This window comes from Stomoxys calcitrans, chromosome 3, assembly GCF_963082655.1.
Source record: "Stomoxys calcitrans chromosome 3, idStoCalc2.1, whole genome shotgun sequence".
Lineage (NCBI taxonomy): Eukaryota > Metazoa > Arthropoda > Insecta > Diptera > Muscidae > Stomoxys > Stomoxys calcitrans.
In genome coordinates this window covers 157,265,008-157,282,831 of record NC_081554.1, presented here as the reverse complement: position 1 = coordinate 157,282,831, position 17,824 = coordinate 157,265,008, and the positions used below count along the sequence as shown (strand labels likewise).

Sequence of the window (17,824 nt, the reverse complement as noted above, 5' to 3'; positions counted from 1 at the left end):
AGCTCGTCCCCAGTTTTTATGTAAATTTGGTGTTTCCGATACAGAATCAGACAGCAACAGTGTCAAGAAACAGTCATCTCAGCCGAATCAGGAGATGAGGATTACGGGATGACGGCAGTAGTTAGCGAGAGCTTTACTCTAGCAAGAGGACTGATCCGGGGCACGACAAAGGAGAATGAGGAATATGCACTGGCAGCGCAATCGGGTGAAAGTTCAGTATGCTGGAAGGGATAGAACTGACAATCCAGGCACTTCTGCGGATGCTGTAGAGAGAATTAAATATCCCGAAGAGCAAAACACTGCTAAAATGCTGAAGAAGAAAAGGTGCTCCCCCCTTTCAAGATCTCTGTGAAAACCAAGCCAGCCCTTCACATTGTGACTCCAGGCAGTGTCCTGTGGAGGGAGGCAAAGTCGGAACAGGAACGACGAAAGTACGAAAGGCCCCTGAGTCTTCATGGAGGACTGTGACTTCCAAAAGGAGGCCGCAGCCATCACAGAAGGGGAAGATGGTCGCTAAGAATGGTAAGGAGTCGCCCTCTTACGCCAGAGTGGCAAGGAAACACAACAGAGATGAGCTAACTTGTGCAGTCATCAATATCGGCAGTGAATCCGGTAGGATTTCTCCAGATCACCGGTCCCAAATGGAGGATCTGGTTAACGAGCAGATTTTCGAATATGTGTGGAACTCTGTAAATGGTCCAGCCATACAAATGATGAGCTGCGAGTATAGAGGTGACATCTTTACACTGCATTTTGCCTCGGCGGAATGTATTGATATCGTCAAATTGCTCGTCGGTGGTCTCCACGCTCCCTGGGAGGGCGCAAAGATCGACCAGGTGAGAAAGATGCATGAAGGCATACCCCAGCTCACAAAGGCGACGGTCTTCATCATTAGATTGCGACGGAATGCAAGTTGGGATTCTTGGGCAAGCAAATCCAAGGTTTGGTCGCAGAGAAGTGGGTGATCTTCCACAGGGAGAAGAAGGAGGAAGGAACTCTTCTTGTGGTTTGCAATGATCAAGTCTTCGTGACAAGTTTTGCCAAGACTAAGGGCATGGCGGGAGCAAGGCCGGTTTTTTTTCAATATTGAGAAGGGTAAGCAAAAATCCTCATATTGAGACATCAGGCCGTGCAGTGACAAACAAACAAGGAGCTGACGACGAGACCATCACCGACTGTCCCAGTAATGGGAAGACTAGTTTCAGCAATGATTCTTATATTAAACAAACAAAAGCGTGCCAAGTTCGGCCAGTCTGAATCATGGGAACCTACCACCATGGATTCTGCTAAAATATGGGAGCTACATTTGTTTACAGACCGATTTGCACTGTACTTGGCACAGTTGTTGGAACTCATAACAGAATACTAGATGTAAAATTTCAGCCAAATCGGATAAAAATAGTAGCATGTAAGGGCTCAAGAAGTCAAATCGGGAGATCGGTTTATATGGAAACAAAACAAAACAACAGTTGTTGAGAGTCAAAACAGGACACTATGTGCAGAATTTCAGCCAAATCGAACAAAAAGTGTGGTTTCCAGGAGCTTCAGAAGTCATATCGGGAGATCGGTTTTTATGGGAGGTACATCAGGTAATAGACCGATTTGGAGCGTACTTGACACAGTTGTTGGTGGTTATAAGAGAACAATATGTACAAATGTAAGCCGAATTGAATGAAAATTGCGGTTTCCAGGGCTCCAAGAAGTCAAATCGGGAGATCAGTTTATATGGGAGCTATAACAGGTTATAGACCGATTTAAACCGTACTTAGCACAGTTGTTCGAAGTCATAACAGAACCCTATGTGCAAAATCGGACAAACATTGCGGCTTCCAGGGGCTTAAGAAGTCAAATCGGGAGATCGATTTGATTAAAGCTATAACAGAATACTATGTGCAAATTTTCCATTGTGATACCACAGTAGCGACAGACCAAGGCTTCTGGCGGGAATCGAACCCACGACCCCCGCACTGGTTATCCAAGCACGCTACGCTAAAAATTTTAAGCTAAATCGGACAAAAATAGCGGCTTCCAAGAAATCAATGGGGAGGCGTATGAGCTGTATGATGACGATAGCATAGTTAAACGCTTCAAAATACACCAGTTGCGTTGGCTAGGTCATGTTGTCAGCATGGATGAAGAAGCACCAGTAAAGAAGTCTTCTAAGGGCGACCATGAAAGAAAACGCAAAAGGGGAAGACAACAATTCGATGAAATGACAAAGTGGAGATCGACATCTCTATACTGGGTCTCAGAGATTTTAGAGGAAGCGCAGAATATCGAGGAGTTTGGACATCAATTGTATGTTCGGCAAATTAAAGTAAAGTAAATTTGGAGAGATCAGCAGACGTCACCGCGGGAAAGTTATTATAGCTATATTAAAGAAATCCCTTTAAGGCAGGGGCCTATTCATAAGATGGCGGAATGACAAACCATTGCTTATTTCAGGAAAACACAAGGTATGAATGCAAATTACCAATTTGCCCATGAAAGAGACCTCCTTTTCATCGCAGATTTCGAATGGCGTTCGCATCACCACGCTGTGAAGAAGTCTTGCCCGACTAATAACCTATCAAGTGTCGCCAGCACTGGGAGAAGAAAACCACAGCAGGCAGCCAACGCTATACATGCTAACCTCTGCGCCACGGTGACTTCGACTATGAGTGCCTTAATACTACTGAAGATAAGAATGCGGTATACCCAGCAACCCTCCAGCCAATAAAAAGGCACCAACAAGATATTGGAAAAAAAGGAGAAAAATTAAGAGGCGAGAGTGGGAGGGAATCCAGATTTTTAGAAATTAGAATGTAATCCGGAAATTCCTGTATGTAGCCCATAACGGCAGCGACGAGGATACCTCTAAACCAATACCTAATGACGGGAAAACAGCAAGGCAGCAGGAGCCGATGGACTATCAAAGGAAATTTTTAAGACCGAAGATGACAGGCTGATGGGGCATCAGTTCATCTACAAATTTCCAATAATTGTGATCTCCACATATTATGGCCCGTACACATGATAGTAGACAATACATTTTCGGCCAAGTACACTTATCCTTAAATCACTCGTGCTAAAAGAAACAAAAACTTACTGTAGAACTTTTTATTGTTCTTTTCAGGGCACATCAGATGTTTCATTTTTTCTTCTTCCACGAAGTCCTCACTGCTTCTGCAAATATCGTTATATGCTACCTTTAGTTTTTCAGCATGGTAGGCAATCAAACAGTAACCTGTCGTTATGATATGATCCATACGATGAGGTAGAAATCCGTTCTAGCCAACCACGGCAAAGTGGTAGACAGTCCCCTATTCGTGACCATTTTCATCCATTGCTATTTGGGTCGAAGAATTGTCTTACATGTCGCTATAGCCATACCCATAGATTCCCATTCCCATTCTGGATATGCAATGTAGTTCCTAGTTATGCAATCTTGTCTGCTTTTCAATTCCATAGGATATCTACTTGTCCTGGCGATTTTTAAACTGATCAAACTTCTCATTGAGAAAGCTGCGACAGTCAAGGGTGGGGCAGAAAAAATTTCCCCAGGGTTTTATTGACTGCTTGGCTTTCGGAGAAGATATTTAAACCAACTGTCACCACCACACTACAGTGATAGGATAATCTTCTTGATGCACGAAGTCCCAGTTCTCGAAGCCCACATGGCGATCCAATCTGAAACCATTTGTATAGAAGCTTACTTACCTTCTATTACCAGATACATTGTAGCTCCAAACGGCTCTATTAGGCAAAATTGAACTGTACCCTTTTATGAAGTGGCTGCTCATATTGGGTGATATGTCTTACCCACAACCTTTGGGTTTCATGGCAACTTCTCTAAATCGTATGCCATATAGAGGAATGCTAGGCAATAGTGTGATTTACTTATCCTAAGGTTGGCTACTACTACATCTTTCGAAGAAGATGCCGAACGGCGGAAGAAGATAAATATTATAACTACTCTTTGGTAGAATACCGACTCTATATCTTGTACTCCTTGCACCCTAAAGGAGTTTACATTCAAGAATCGTATGTCCACGAACCCCTGCTGCATTCGCTAATGGTTTCTGGATAAAAACAACATCGGATCCTACTGAAAGCTACCGGGCGAGTCCATAGGTTGCGGATAGTGGAAAGCTTAGTTTTTATGCATAGCAGCAAATGCAGCCGCGCGCAGTCAGCGATCTCTAGAGGGGGGTCTCAGTGAGGAGTCAGGTGGCACTGACTCTTATTAAAATACTGAGAGCCAATGATATTCGAGATGACAAGGCGAGTTATTGGCTCTTTTAAGTGATTCGAGACACCCAGAGATAAAGGTGCGGGGCGCGCATAACATTAACGACCCATGCAAACGAAAAAAGGATCATGATTCGAGGAACTACACCTGGAATGTCCGGACTCTTTATAGAGAATGTGAAGTATACGCACTGGCGGATGTATTGGAGATGTACAAGACAGATATTACCGCCTTACAGAAAGTAAGATGGACCGGGAATGGTGTCACAACAACACCAAATGGTGACGAACTAAACTATAGCTGCCATAACAGGATTTGTGGTTAGTCGGAGACTGAAACACTTTTTCTCCAGCTTTGCTCCAGTGAATGAAAAGCTAGCCACAATCTGCATGAAAGCAAAATTATTCACCATCAGTCCATGAAAGCCAAATTATTCAACATTGTTCCAATGCCCCAACGAAGAAAAGGATGAGCAGACCCAGGATATTTTCTATGGGGGCCTAGAGAAAGAATATGACCGCTGCCCCGCCCATGATATTAAAATCGTTATGGGTGATTTTAATGCAAAGATAAGAAAGGAAAATATCATTGGTCCAACAGTCGGAAAATTTAGCCTACACGAAGAAAACTCCCATAATGGAATGAGGCCAATAGATTTCACAGCGGCAAAAAACATGGTAGTTAGCAGCACCAGATTTGAACATCGAAAGATTCACACGGCCATTTGTTTGGCATAAGCATTCGTGTTGAGTGAATTTTTCAAAACCTATAACACAGTCTGACTGAGTTTCAAGCTTGAATTTAAAAATTAATTCTCATACCCCTTACCGAATTACCGAATTTAAACGAATTGTCGATAATATAACAAATGTCAAGGATCCACACAATGTTTACATATGCATGCATTTGTAGAATACATAATTCCAAAAATACTCATGCATTTGTCGAAGGTTGTACAGGGTAGAATGTAAACAAACACCAAATTGTATCACCCGCTGTTATCGAGGACATGCCGCAAACAGTTTGTCAATTGAAATGAAACAGAATGCAACATTTTTCTAAGTCTTGTTTACATAGGATGGTCTTGGTGGTCTTTTTCGATGGCACCCACCATCCATAGTCCATGCCAGCAAAGTCTTCAATTTTCAATAAACGATGTCATTTGACACCCATAAACAAAAACAACTAAGTAATTCGTTACAAAAATAAATACCTCCCCCCGCCATGTGTCTAGATATCTGTTTTGTTGTCTGTCTGTGGTGGCATTTGGTTTTCAATCTCTTTCGCTAAACGCCAAAGAATTTCCACCTTCTGTTAAATCGTTAGTCTTGGTTTTGATGTTGGTTTAGTTGGTGGTAAACCCAAAATCCCCAACCTAGACATTTTCGTCATTGTCACCATTATCATTGACTATTATCACCCTCACAGTCGCCTAGACGCAGACTTTAAACATCAATGTCGTGTAAGTTTCAGTGAGAGACATTGCACATATGCTTCTTCAAGCATAAAGATGGAATTTTCTACAGCTAAAACTCAACAAGTTTTATGCAAGCATAGTTGAAAGTAACCATACACATATGAATGTTTGTGATGTTGATATTGCAAAAAGGTGTTAACGAAATGATAGATTAAGCAGAAAGGGAATGCAAGAACTTATATTTTTGGGGTTTAGAAACCCCAACATGGTTGAAGAGTACTGGCAATCTTAGCAGCTAGCCGCTTTACTCGAAGACCTAAGGCCTTTTGTGTTCATCCTAGAAGAGAGAAGAAGAGAATAACGTAGTAGGATAATTCAGATGAAGATTCACCATACTATGTTGCACATCGGAGAACGGTTTAAATGCCTTTTTATTGCCCATCAATCCATTCGTACAAAATGTCATATTGTTGTCACCACACATTGTCATAAAGCAACAACAATCGTCACAATTATTAGAAAGAGAATATGACGAAATCAGTGCATTGCAATGTTTGTCTTTTTATACCCACTACCATAGGATAAGGGGTATATTCATTTAGTCATTCCATTTGAAACACAACGAAATATCAATTTCCGACCCTACAAAGTATAAATACTGGATCGTCGTAAAATTCTAAGACGTCTATCCGTCCGTCTGTTGTAATCACACTACAGCCTTGAAAAATTGAGATATTGAGCTGAAATTGGGCACAGATACGTCCTTTTAAGGCACGCTCGTTAAGTTCTTGAACGGGCCAAATCGGACCGTAAATGGATGTAACTGCTTTATAGACCGATTTTCTGATAAGGGGTCTAACGTCCATTAATACTTTAGTGGGGCGGTGGGCAGTTTTAGGCCTCCCGTCGTCTGACTCAAATATGGTTCAGATCGGACTATATTTGGATATAGCTGTCATATATACCGATCTGCCGATTCAGCTGAGATTTAAAACAGTAAGTAGTTATACGCCACCCGACATCTGACCCAAATATGGTTCAGACCGAACTATATTTAGACAGAGCTGTCATATAGAATGATCTCCCGATAAAAGGACTGAAGCCCATCAAAGCTTTATTTATTACTGAAATTTGAAACAGTGAAACTGCCGATAAGGGATTTGATACAAATACAAATTTTTTTTGGTAACCCAATTTCGCTTAAATTTGAGCATCCCAATATCCGATCATAATAAGGTTTAGATCGGAGTATATATAGATACTAGCTGACCCGGGTTCGCTCCTCTGCACCTTCTTTTACTTTATATGGAACAAAAGTTTTCTTGAAATATTTATTTTCGACAATTAAAGATCTTTTAGTAAAATTTCATGCTAAATTGACTAACAGTTTGACAATATAAGTGCCTTTATCTGAATCCCATATGATCTTTATTGGTCTACGAATTTAAGTATGTAAGGTGTACTCCATTCTTAAAATACTTTATTTCAGCCCGATATTCTCATGATGTCTGATTTAGTGGTGTTTTCGGGGGAGAGGTGATCCCCCAGATACTTGGCACCGAAAAAATGTCAGCATCGTGCTCTTCTCTCAAATACCATTTATTTAAACTCACTTTGCATTTGGTTTTGAGGTTATCAAATTCGCTTGGTTTGGTTATCAAATTCGTTTTCTAATCTCAAATAATTTTCATTTGAGCCACATATTGGCACGGTCGATAATTTTTTTCCTTTTGGGGGGTGTTTTGGGGAAGGGATGATGCCTAAAATACATGGTCCTACATTTGGGGATCAAATTTGTATTCTACTCCCAAATACCTTTGTTTTAGCACAATATTGCGATGGTCAGTAAAAAATTGCTGTTTGTGTGGTATTTTGGGAAAGAGGTAGACCCCCTAAAAATTGGTCCCGAAAGTGGGTATCAATTCTTGCTCTACCCCCCAATTCCGTTTTGCGGAGTGGGGTGGTCCGCCAAACACTAAGCCCTAAAAATATATCAACAACGTTCTCTATTCTCATATATTTGAACCCCATATTGCCATTGGCTTCAAAATTGGATATCAAATTCGTTTTCAAATCTCAAATACTATTCACTTACACCCTTATTGAAAAAGCCAGCAAATATGTCCCGTTTGGGGTACTTGGAGGTTATTATGGTGGCGGGACTTCCTCTAGACTGTTGGTCCCGAATGTTGATGTCAGATTCATGGCCTACTCCCAAATACCCCTCATTTGAGCTTCATGTTTCCATAGTCAGCAATCATGTCGGGTTTGGGGAGTGTTTTGGGGGATAGGACGGCCATTCAGTGACTTGCCTTTGAAAATATATATCAGATTCGTGTTATACTCTAAAATAGCTCTTATTTGAGCCTCATATTGCAATATCAGCAAATACTTCCTATTTGGGTGGTGTTGTGAGGGTGGGGTGGCCCCATAGACACTTTTCCCGAGCATTGATATCAGATTCGTGCTTTACTTCCAAAGACTTCGGGGAAGGGCGATCCCGCAAACACTTGGTCCCACATTCGGATATCAGATTAATATTTTACTCCCAAATACCTTTCATTTGAGCCCCATATTGCCATGGTCGGTAAATATGTCCGATTTAGGGGTGTTTTGGGGGTTGGGGTGGTCCCCCAAACACTTTGTTTGACAATAGGATATCAGATACGTTTTCTCATCCAATTTGGGACAGTGAGTAGTGTAAGGATCTTCGATATTTTCTTTCAATTTGGGCCAGATCGGTCCAGATTTGAATATAACTGCGATATTGACCGATCTCTAAATATAAGTTCTTGAGCCCATAAAAGGCGTATTTATTGTCCGATGTCGCCAAAATTTGGGACAGTGAGTTGTACTGAGCCCTTCGACATTCTTCTTCAATTTGCCTTAGATCGGTCCAGATTTGGATATAACTGCCATATAGACCAATCTTTCCATTTAAAATTTTGGGCCCATAAAAGGCGCATTTACAGTCCGATTTCGCCGAAATTTGGGACAGTGAGTTGTCTAAGGCACTTCGACATTTTGCTACAACTTGGCCCAAATCGGTCCAGATTTGGATATAGGTGTCATATAGACCGTTATCTCGATTTAAAGTCTTGGCCCCATTAAAGGCACATTTAAAATCCGATTTCACTGAAATTTGACACAGTGACTTATGTTAGGCTTTTCGACATCCGTGTCATATATGGTTCAGATCGGCTTATTTTTAGATATAGCTATTAGAAAGATCAATATTTTGTAATGCACAATAGAACCATGACTTGTACTTATTAGTATTTGGTCCAAATCGGAACATGTTTCGATATAGCTGCTATGGAGCATAAGGTATGCATTTTTCACCGGATTTTAACGAAAGGTGGTTTACATATATACCCGAGGTGTGGGTATCCAGAGTTGTGCCCGGCCGAACATAACGCCTTTTTGCTTGTTTTTATGTTCAAATATGGAGTTGCTAACTACCATGTTATTTGCCGCAGCGAAATCTATTAGCCTCAATCCATTATCGGACGTTATCTCGTGGAGGCTTAACTTTCCGACTGTTGGACCAAAGATGTCTTCCTTCCCTATCTTCGCATTAAAATGTCCCAGAAAGATTTTAATATCATGAGCGGGCAGCGGTCATATTCTCTCTCTAGGTGCTCAGTAGATATTGTTGGCTAATACCAGCAAACTAATTTCTATGGATAAACATTGACAATATTCATAGTGGTGGGTGCATTTTTATAGTTGATCACATACATCGCCATCCCCTTGGTGCGGAAACTTTTATATCCTTCTTTAGCACTTTAGCAGGCTATGACGTTCTCTTTTAAACTGGCATCTTGCAGGCATGTACACAACAATAGTGACATATAGATTAGGTTAGGTTGAAAAGAGGGTGCGGATATTAATTTGCCGCATGCCATTATAGACATACACCTAAGGCAGTAATCGGCTTCTTGCGCTCTAAAAACTGAGAAGTTACCTCGAAGAAGAAAATCTATGTTAGGAATTCCGTGCTACTTACAAAATCCTTATTTGTTTTCCTTGCTATGCCCCTAAGTTGATTCATGTCTGGTATATTGTCCCCCCAAGTGCCGGTATTTGTTAAAGGCGAAAGCAGGGTAATGACAAAGGAAATGCTTCAACATCTTATCATCTTCCCCTCATGCCCTACACATGCTATCTCTCGCCGCACCATTTTTACATAAGTGAGCTCGTAGTCCTTTATGTCCCGTTATGATACCTCTTCTCACGATCTGGATTCCCCCATAGGATTTCCGCCGTTCTACCGACTGTTTCGCTTTTCCACAGGGTTGCATGCGCATTCATCGCCCACGCTCTAAACTCGGACTGCGCCCACCCGAAAGGGTAACCAAGTTTATTGAGGGCAGTCCTCTGGTCTTTACCGCCAAATCGTCTGCCATTTCATTTCCTCTCACTTCGTTATGGTTCGGCACCCAAACGATGCGGATCCTGCCATCCTCAGAGAAGCCGTCAATCTCCTTCTTACACTGCTACACTGTTCATAACATTACCTTCTTGGTTGTTATTGCCCTTATGGCAATTTTACTGTCGGTAAAGAAGTTCACACTCGACGTCCTCGCATTAGTAATACACCACCTCACGCATTCCATGATCGACCGGATCTCCACCTGCAGGGTCTTATTATGGTCAGGTCTAAACAGATCTCAGTCCCTGGGTTCTCAATGTAAACCCCCAGGCCCACTCTGCCCCCTAGCTTTGATCCATCCGTGTAATATGATCTTCCAGACGGCAATACTAGGGTTCCGTCAGCCGCTGGCAGCAGTTCCCCGCACTTGACCTCAAGGATGGTCTCAGGTATTCGATCGAAAGCCTCTTCCTCCCTTCCCATATGGCAATTTATTAAAATAATTTTCAGAATTTACAGTTTTAGCGTCACTTCCACAAAAATTAACCAGCTTATCCCCAATATACCCACTGTGTTCTCTCTCTGCTGACTTTTATTATAACTGTTATTTGTAACTTGATTATGGCGATTATAATTCTAATTTAGCGATAACATGCAAATTGCATTAATTGCCGCGGCAGTTCATAAATGTTTATGCGAGTTTGCGTATTTATATTATGATTATTTTGGGCTTATCTGAAGACTATCTCTCTCTCTTTCTCTTGGAAGAGTGCAAATTGTTTGTGTTATCATTAGTTTTCAAGTTTATGAAAGATAAGATAAAAGATTTGGAGTACCAGTAAGAGATACTGATCTCAGAGTGTAAACACAGATTTTATGAAAGTGTGCCAAGAACGTTATCGAAAATCTAAATTAAGACTAACATTCAGTTCAAATGGCTCTAAGCATTAATAAACACTGGCAAAATGTTTGCAATCACCAGCCTATTTCTTATTGCGTCTTTTGTAAGGGGACAAGCAAATTGTAAGTAAGTTCTAATATGATCTGAGAATACTAAGCTATATTACAAATTATCTGTGACATTATTTGTATATTTGTGCCAGCTTCTTTGGAGTTTTTGCCAAATGTACCAATTTCCATTGAGTCAGCTCCTTGGCAGGTTTCCATACGCCTTAAAGCAATTGATCTTGAATTTTATGGAGATGGTCATTTATGTGGAGGTACCGTGATATCTCAGCGAGTAGTTTTGACCGCTGCTCATTGTGTTGTAAAGTAAGATAGATCTCAATGATTATCTTTTCATTCAATTATACATACCATCTACGATTTCAGTGAGGAGCTGGCATACGAGTTACAAGGGTAAGTTGCTATTTGTTATTATTTGTTAACCTCTCTACAATATGTCCAATCTCCATCATATAGAGTCCTTCAAGTTATATACCGCCAGCCCGAGGAATTCACTATAGTCATGGGAACTGATTCCTTGATTCAAAATACTCCATTCACTCTTCAATTTGATGTCGCTGAATTGGTGGTACATGAAGCATTTAATTTTAAAACTCTGGTTAATAATGTAGCCATGTTTCTTATCACTGATTTTATTCCATGGGATTGGCCAACTGTTGAAGCAATACCCTTAAATATTAATTCGGAAGTAAATGGTGTTATATGTACAACTACTGGCTGGAACTTAACGGAGGTAAGCTAGTTTTAGTTTGGATTAAGTAAAACAAGTGAAAACGTGCTAAGTTCGGCCGGGCTCAATCTTATATGCCGTCTACCATGGATTGAATTTGACAAGTTTTTTGCCCCATTGCACTTTATAGGAAAACAAATGATAATGGATAAGAATTGCTATGCTATTGGAGCAATGCCAAGTTATAAACTGATTGGAGCCACAATAAGTTTGGCTTTCGGAGACCAAAGTGGAAGTCACTGTGCAAAATTTTAACAGAATCTGAAGAACTAATTGCGCCCTCTATAAGGTCAAGAAGTATAATCGAAAGATCGGCTTACATGGGAGCTATATCAGGTTATGAATTTGGAAAACTCACAGTTTTTGGAAGTAAAAACAAAACTAGTTTTAATTTGGATTAAGTAAAACAAGTATAAACGTGCTAAGTTCGGCCGGGCTCAATCTTATATACCATCCACCATCCACCATGGATATAGAGAAACAAATGATAATGGATAAGAATTGCTATGGTATTGGAAAAATTTCAGTTTGGCTTTCAAAGTGGAACTCACTGTGCATAATTTCAGCAAAATCTGAAAAACAAATTGCGCCCTCTATAGGCTCAGGAAGTATAATCCGAAGATTGGCTTATATGGCAGCTATATCAGGTTATTAACCGATTTGGACCGTACTCGTCACAGTTTTTGGAAGTAAAAACAAAACATTTCGTGCAAAATTTCAACCAAATCGGATAATAATTGCGCCCTCTGGTGGAAGATTCGATCTAAAAGTTTGAAAACTATTTATGACTATGTTTATCATAATGTTCTTAATAAAATGGGAAGCATTTTTGGATTTATTTTCCCAGTACACAAACTTTCTATTACCAGCCTGAGCAAAATTTTATGGCGCCGAGGTGACCAACTTTGAAGACCACCAATAAGCCCCACAGATTTTAAGGGCCCTAAAATGTACATATATTAAATTAATCTTAATCTATCCGTTCACTATTCAACAAGGAAACTTCGCCCATCCCACTATGCAACGCAATGCGTTGCCCCGGTGGACAGAATTGCAAACAACGAATATATATAAGTAATAAACAAATAAAAGCGTTCTAAGTTCGGCCGGGCGGAATCTTATATACCCTGCACCATATGCGCGGAATCTCTTTTTAGGCAAACAAAGAATATTGAATAAGAACTGTTATGCTATTGGAGCTATATCAAGTTATAGGCCGATTCGAAACATAAATGAATGCTGAACATTGTAGAAGTCATTGTGTAATATTTCAGTTCATTCGGATATGACTATATGGGAGCTGTATCAAGCTATTGATCGATTCAGATCATATTAGACACGTATGTTGAATATAAAGAATTGCGCGCTCTATTGGCTCAAGAAGTCAGGATCCAAGATCGGTTTATATGGCTGCTATACCAGATTATAAACCGATTTGAATCATACCTAAGACAGTTGTTGGAAGTGATACCAAAACACCAGGTGCAAAAATTCAGTCAAATCGCACGAGAATGGTGCCCTGTAGAGATTCAAGAAGTCAAGACCCGAGATCGGTTTACATGACAGCTATATCAAAATATGGACCGATATGGCCCATTTACAATCCCAACCGACCTACACTAATAAGATGTATGTATGTAAGATGCAAAATAATAATAATAAGATGTATTTGTGCAAAAAATTTCATGCGGCTAGAAGGAGTAAACCTTCGAAAGTTAGCGTGCTTTCTACAGACGAACGGAGGGACAGACTGACGGACGGACATGGCTTAAAATGACATGACGATCAAGAATATATGTACTTTATGGGGTCTCAGACGCAAATTACAAACAGAATTACGAAATAAGGTGGAGGGTATAAAAAATGTTCGCCAGAAAATTCTACTATAGTCTCCTGAATACAGCAAAACTCAAAACTTAACATAAACGAAGGAAATCACTAAAACTGAAAACACAATTTAAGGTAAGTCTATAACCTGATATAGCTCTCATACAAACCTATCTCACGATTTGACTTCTTGAACCCCTGGCAGCCGCAATTTTGTCCGATTTGGCTAAATTTTGCATGTGGTGTTCTGTTATGACCTCCAACAGCTAACCTTGAGCCTTTACGAGGCGCAATTTTTCTCTGATTTGGCTTAATTGTACATGTAATGTTCCGTTGTGACTTCCAACAATTTTGTCAATTACGGTCCAATTCGGTCTTTAACCTGATATAGCTCCCATATAGCCCGATCTGCCGATTTGACTTCTTGAACCCATGTAAGCCGCAATTTTTGTCTTTTTGTTATGATATCCAACAATTGTGCTAAGTATAGTTAAAATCGGTTCATAACCTGATATAGCTGCCATATAAACCGATCATGGGTCTTGAATTCTTGAGCCTCCAGAGGGCGCATTTCTTATCCGATTTGATTGAATCTTTGCACGAAGTATTTTGTTATGATATCCAACAACTGTGCCAAGTATGGTTTAAATCGGTTCATAACCTGATATAGCTGTCATATAAACAGATCTGGGGACTTGACTTCTTGAGCTTCTAGAGGGCGCAGTTCCTACCCGATATGGCTGAAATTTTGCATGACGTATTTAATTTTTACTTCCAGAAACTGTGTCAAATAAGGTTCAAATCGGTTCATAATCTGATATAGCTGCCGTATAAACCGATCTGGGATCTTGAGCCTCTAGAGGTCGCAATTATTATCCGATTTGGATAATAATTTTGGAATTTTGTACGACGGATCCTCTCATGACCATCAACATACATGTTTATTATGGTCTGAATCGGTCTATAGTCTGATACAGCTCCCATATAAATCGATCTCTGTATTTTACTTCTTGAGACCCCAAAGGGCTCAATTCTTATTGGAATTGGCTGACATTTTACACATATAATTCAATTGTGGTCCAAACCGGACCATATCTTGATATCGCTCTAATAGCAAAGCAAATCTTTTCTTATATCCTTTTTTTCCTAAGAAGAAATTCCGGAAAAAGAACTCGACAATTGCGGCCCATGGTGGAGGGCATATAAGATTCGGCCCAGCCGAACTTAGCACGATTTTACTTGTTTTGGATAAATTTTAAGCAGAATCCTTGGTGGTGGGTTTCCAAGCCCCTGCCAAATTTAGCACGCATTATTATACCCACCATCGAAGGATGGGGGTATATTCATTTTGTCATTCCGTTTGCAACACATCGAAATATCCATTTCCGACCCTATAAAGTATATATATTCTTGATTAGCGTAAAAATCTAAGACGATTTAAACATGTCCGTCCGTCAGTCCGTCTGTCTGTTGAAATCACGCTACAGTCTTCAAAAATAGAGATATTGAGCTGAAACTTTGCACAGATTCTTTTTTTGTCCACAAGCAGGTTAAGTTCGATGATGGGCTATATCGGATTATATCTTGATATAGCCCCCATATAGACCGATCCGCCGATTTAGGGTCTTAGGCCAATAAAATCCACATTTATCATCCGATTTTTGCTGAAATTTGGGACAGTGAGTTGTGTTAGGCCCTTCAATATCCTTCTTCAATTTTACTCAGATCGGTCCAGATTTTGATATAGCTGCCATATAGACCGATCCACCGATTTAGGGTCTTAGGCCCATAAAAGGCGCATTTATTGTCCGATTTTGACGAAATTTGTGACAGTGAGTTAAATTAAGCCCCTTTACATACTTTGGCATTATGGCACAGATCGGTCCAGATTTGGATATAGCTGCCATATGGACCGATCTCTCGGCTTTAGGTTTTGGGGCCATAAAAAGCGCATTTATTGTCCGATTTCGCCGCAATTTGGGACAGTGAGTTGTGTAAGGCCCTTCAACATCCTTCTTTAATTTTACTCAGATCGGTCCAGATTTGGATATAGTTGCCATATAGACCGATCTCTCGATTTAATGTTTTGGGCCCATAAAAGGCGCATTTATTGTCCGATGTTTCCGAAATTGGGGACGGAGAGTTAAGTTAAGCCCCTCCATATATTTCTGCAAATTGGTCTAGAACGATGAGGATTTGCATATAGCTGCCATATAGCCCGATATTTCGATTTAAAGTCTTGGCCCCAAAAAAGGGGCATTTATAATCATAAGACATAAGGTATGCAATTTTCACCGGATTTTGATGAAAGTTGGTTTACATATATACCCGAGGTGGTGGGTATCCAAAGTTCGGCCAGGCCGAACTTAACGCCTTTTTACTTGTTCTATATTACACTCATATATACCTATATATACACTATGCGCCGGAGGCCAACATAGCGCAGAGGTTAGCATGTGACGCTAAAAAAAAATTCAGCTGTGGCACATTTTCTACTGCTGGCGACTTTTGTGAGGTACTGTACCTTTTGGTATAGAAGCCATGTTAAAACTTTTCAACAAAGAGGTGCCGCATTGCGGCACGCCGCTCGGGCTCGGCTATAAAAAGGAAGACACGTATCATTTAGCTTAAGTTTACCCTGTTCCTTAATGGAATGTTCATGGGTAAATTTGCTTTTGCAACACTGTGCTATGTTCGTCCTTTTGTCGAAAGTACGCTTACTTGCGAACGAGTAAGCCTAGCCTCTCAAAATTTTTAATAAATATTTCTTATCGATGTAGGTAGGTAGATATTGTAAATGGGCCAAATCTATGCTTAGATAGTATAGCTTCCATATAAACTGATCTCCCGATTTGATTTCTATAGAATCTGGATAATGCAAATCTTATTCGATATGGATAAGTTTCTTCGTTTCTAGAAAATGGCAAATATGGCCCATGGTTTAAAGTATATAAGATTCGGCCCAGCCAAACTTTAATTGGTTTTACTTGTTTCATATGGACTTTGATATTCTTTTCTTAAATATTTTTATCTTATTTTCAGGATAATGCTTCTTCTTCTATTTTACGCGAATCTATTGTACCTATTACGAATCGTTCATTATGCCAAGAATTGTATGGTGATCTAACCAGCGACTTATTGTGTGCTGGCTTTCGGGAAAACTCTCCTCATGCATTTTGTGAAGGTGATACGGGTGGCCCCTTGGTATGTTCCGGCTATTTGACTGGTATTATTTTGGAAGGCAATAGTTGTGCTGAAACTGGCTTCTTGGGATTATATGTGAACGTTTTGTATCACTACAACTGGATAATAGCCAAAAATAAAACTTTTGACTATGGGCATGTTGTGCCAATATATGACGATACTTCGCTGGACTACTTCAACTCCAATGATGATGCAAGGCAGCCTAAAAACTTTGGTAATGTAAGTGATGATCCGCCTAAAGGTTACGCTGTTTCAAAAGGCAATCAAATTAAACACTCTTATATAACAATAATTTATTGTCTTGTATATTTAGTTTGTATATTAAATAAAATTTACTATAATTTTTAAAGTTTTAAAAAATTTTTTTATTGACAGGTGTGGAACAATAAGAAGCAAAGAAAAGAAAACGAGTAATAGGGCGCTCAGATCGGCAGGGCCGAATCTTGTATGCCCTCTACCATGGACATTTCCCACTTTCCTTGAATGTTTTTTTGACATACATAAGTAGGCTTGTCAGATGATCGGGGTTATGCCAACTCCCAACTGCTCGACAAAAATATTAGAAAACCCAACTTTTAGAGCCAATATGATATTGAACGAATCGGAAGTACAAAAACGAGGTACCTTCTTTTGTGCATTCAATTTTGTAAATTGGAAGCACCGAAGTTACATCCGTTTGTCCATGCGGGTATCTCTCTGTTTGCCAATGAACATTCCATTAAGGAACAGGGGAAAACTTCTCCCATATCAATGAGTGCTGTCCGATTTAAGTTTTAGCTCAATAATAAGGAACCTCTTTTTTACGGCAGAGGCCGAACGGAGTGCCGTAGTGCAACACCTCTTTGGGGAGAAGTTTTTACATAAGTATGTCCCCCACCTTATGGTCTTGGTTATAAAAAAATGCCACATTTAAAGAGACGGCCAAATCGGATAGTAATAGCGCCATCTAGAGGCTCAAGAAGTCAAATGAGAATTCGGTTTATATGGGAGCAATATGAGGTATAGTATAGAGCCATCTCGCCTGTGCCTGGCGCAAGTGACCCTACATAGAGTGCATGGAGATAGCAGTCAGTT

General features: G+C 40.1%; 1 protein-coding gene across 1 annotated transcript; it reads left to right on the top strand.

Annotated features, from left to right (window-relative positions):
• The first annotated feature begins 10,988 nt into the window (after positions 1 to 10,988).
• LOC106090088 (trypsin eta) lies at positions 10,989 to 17,164 on the top strand. Its single transcript, XM_059365657.1, has 6 exons — positions 10,989 to 11,046; positions 11,127 to 11,295; positions 11,356 to 11,382; positions 11,446 to 11,722; positions 16,589 to 17,062; positions 17,126 to 17,164. Exons 1-6 carry the CDS (start codon positions 10,989 to 10,991, stop codon positions 17,162 to 17,164), a joined length of 1,044 nt encoding a protein of 347 aa, XP_059221640.1.
• The last annotated feature ends 660 nt before the right edge of the window (positions 17,165 to 17,824 follow it).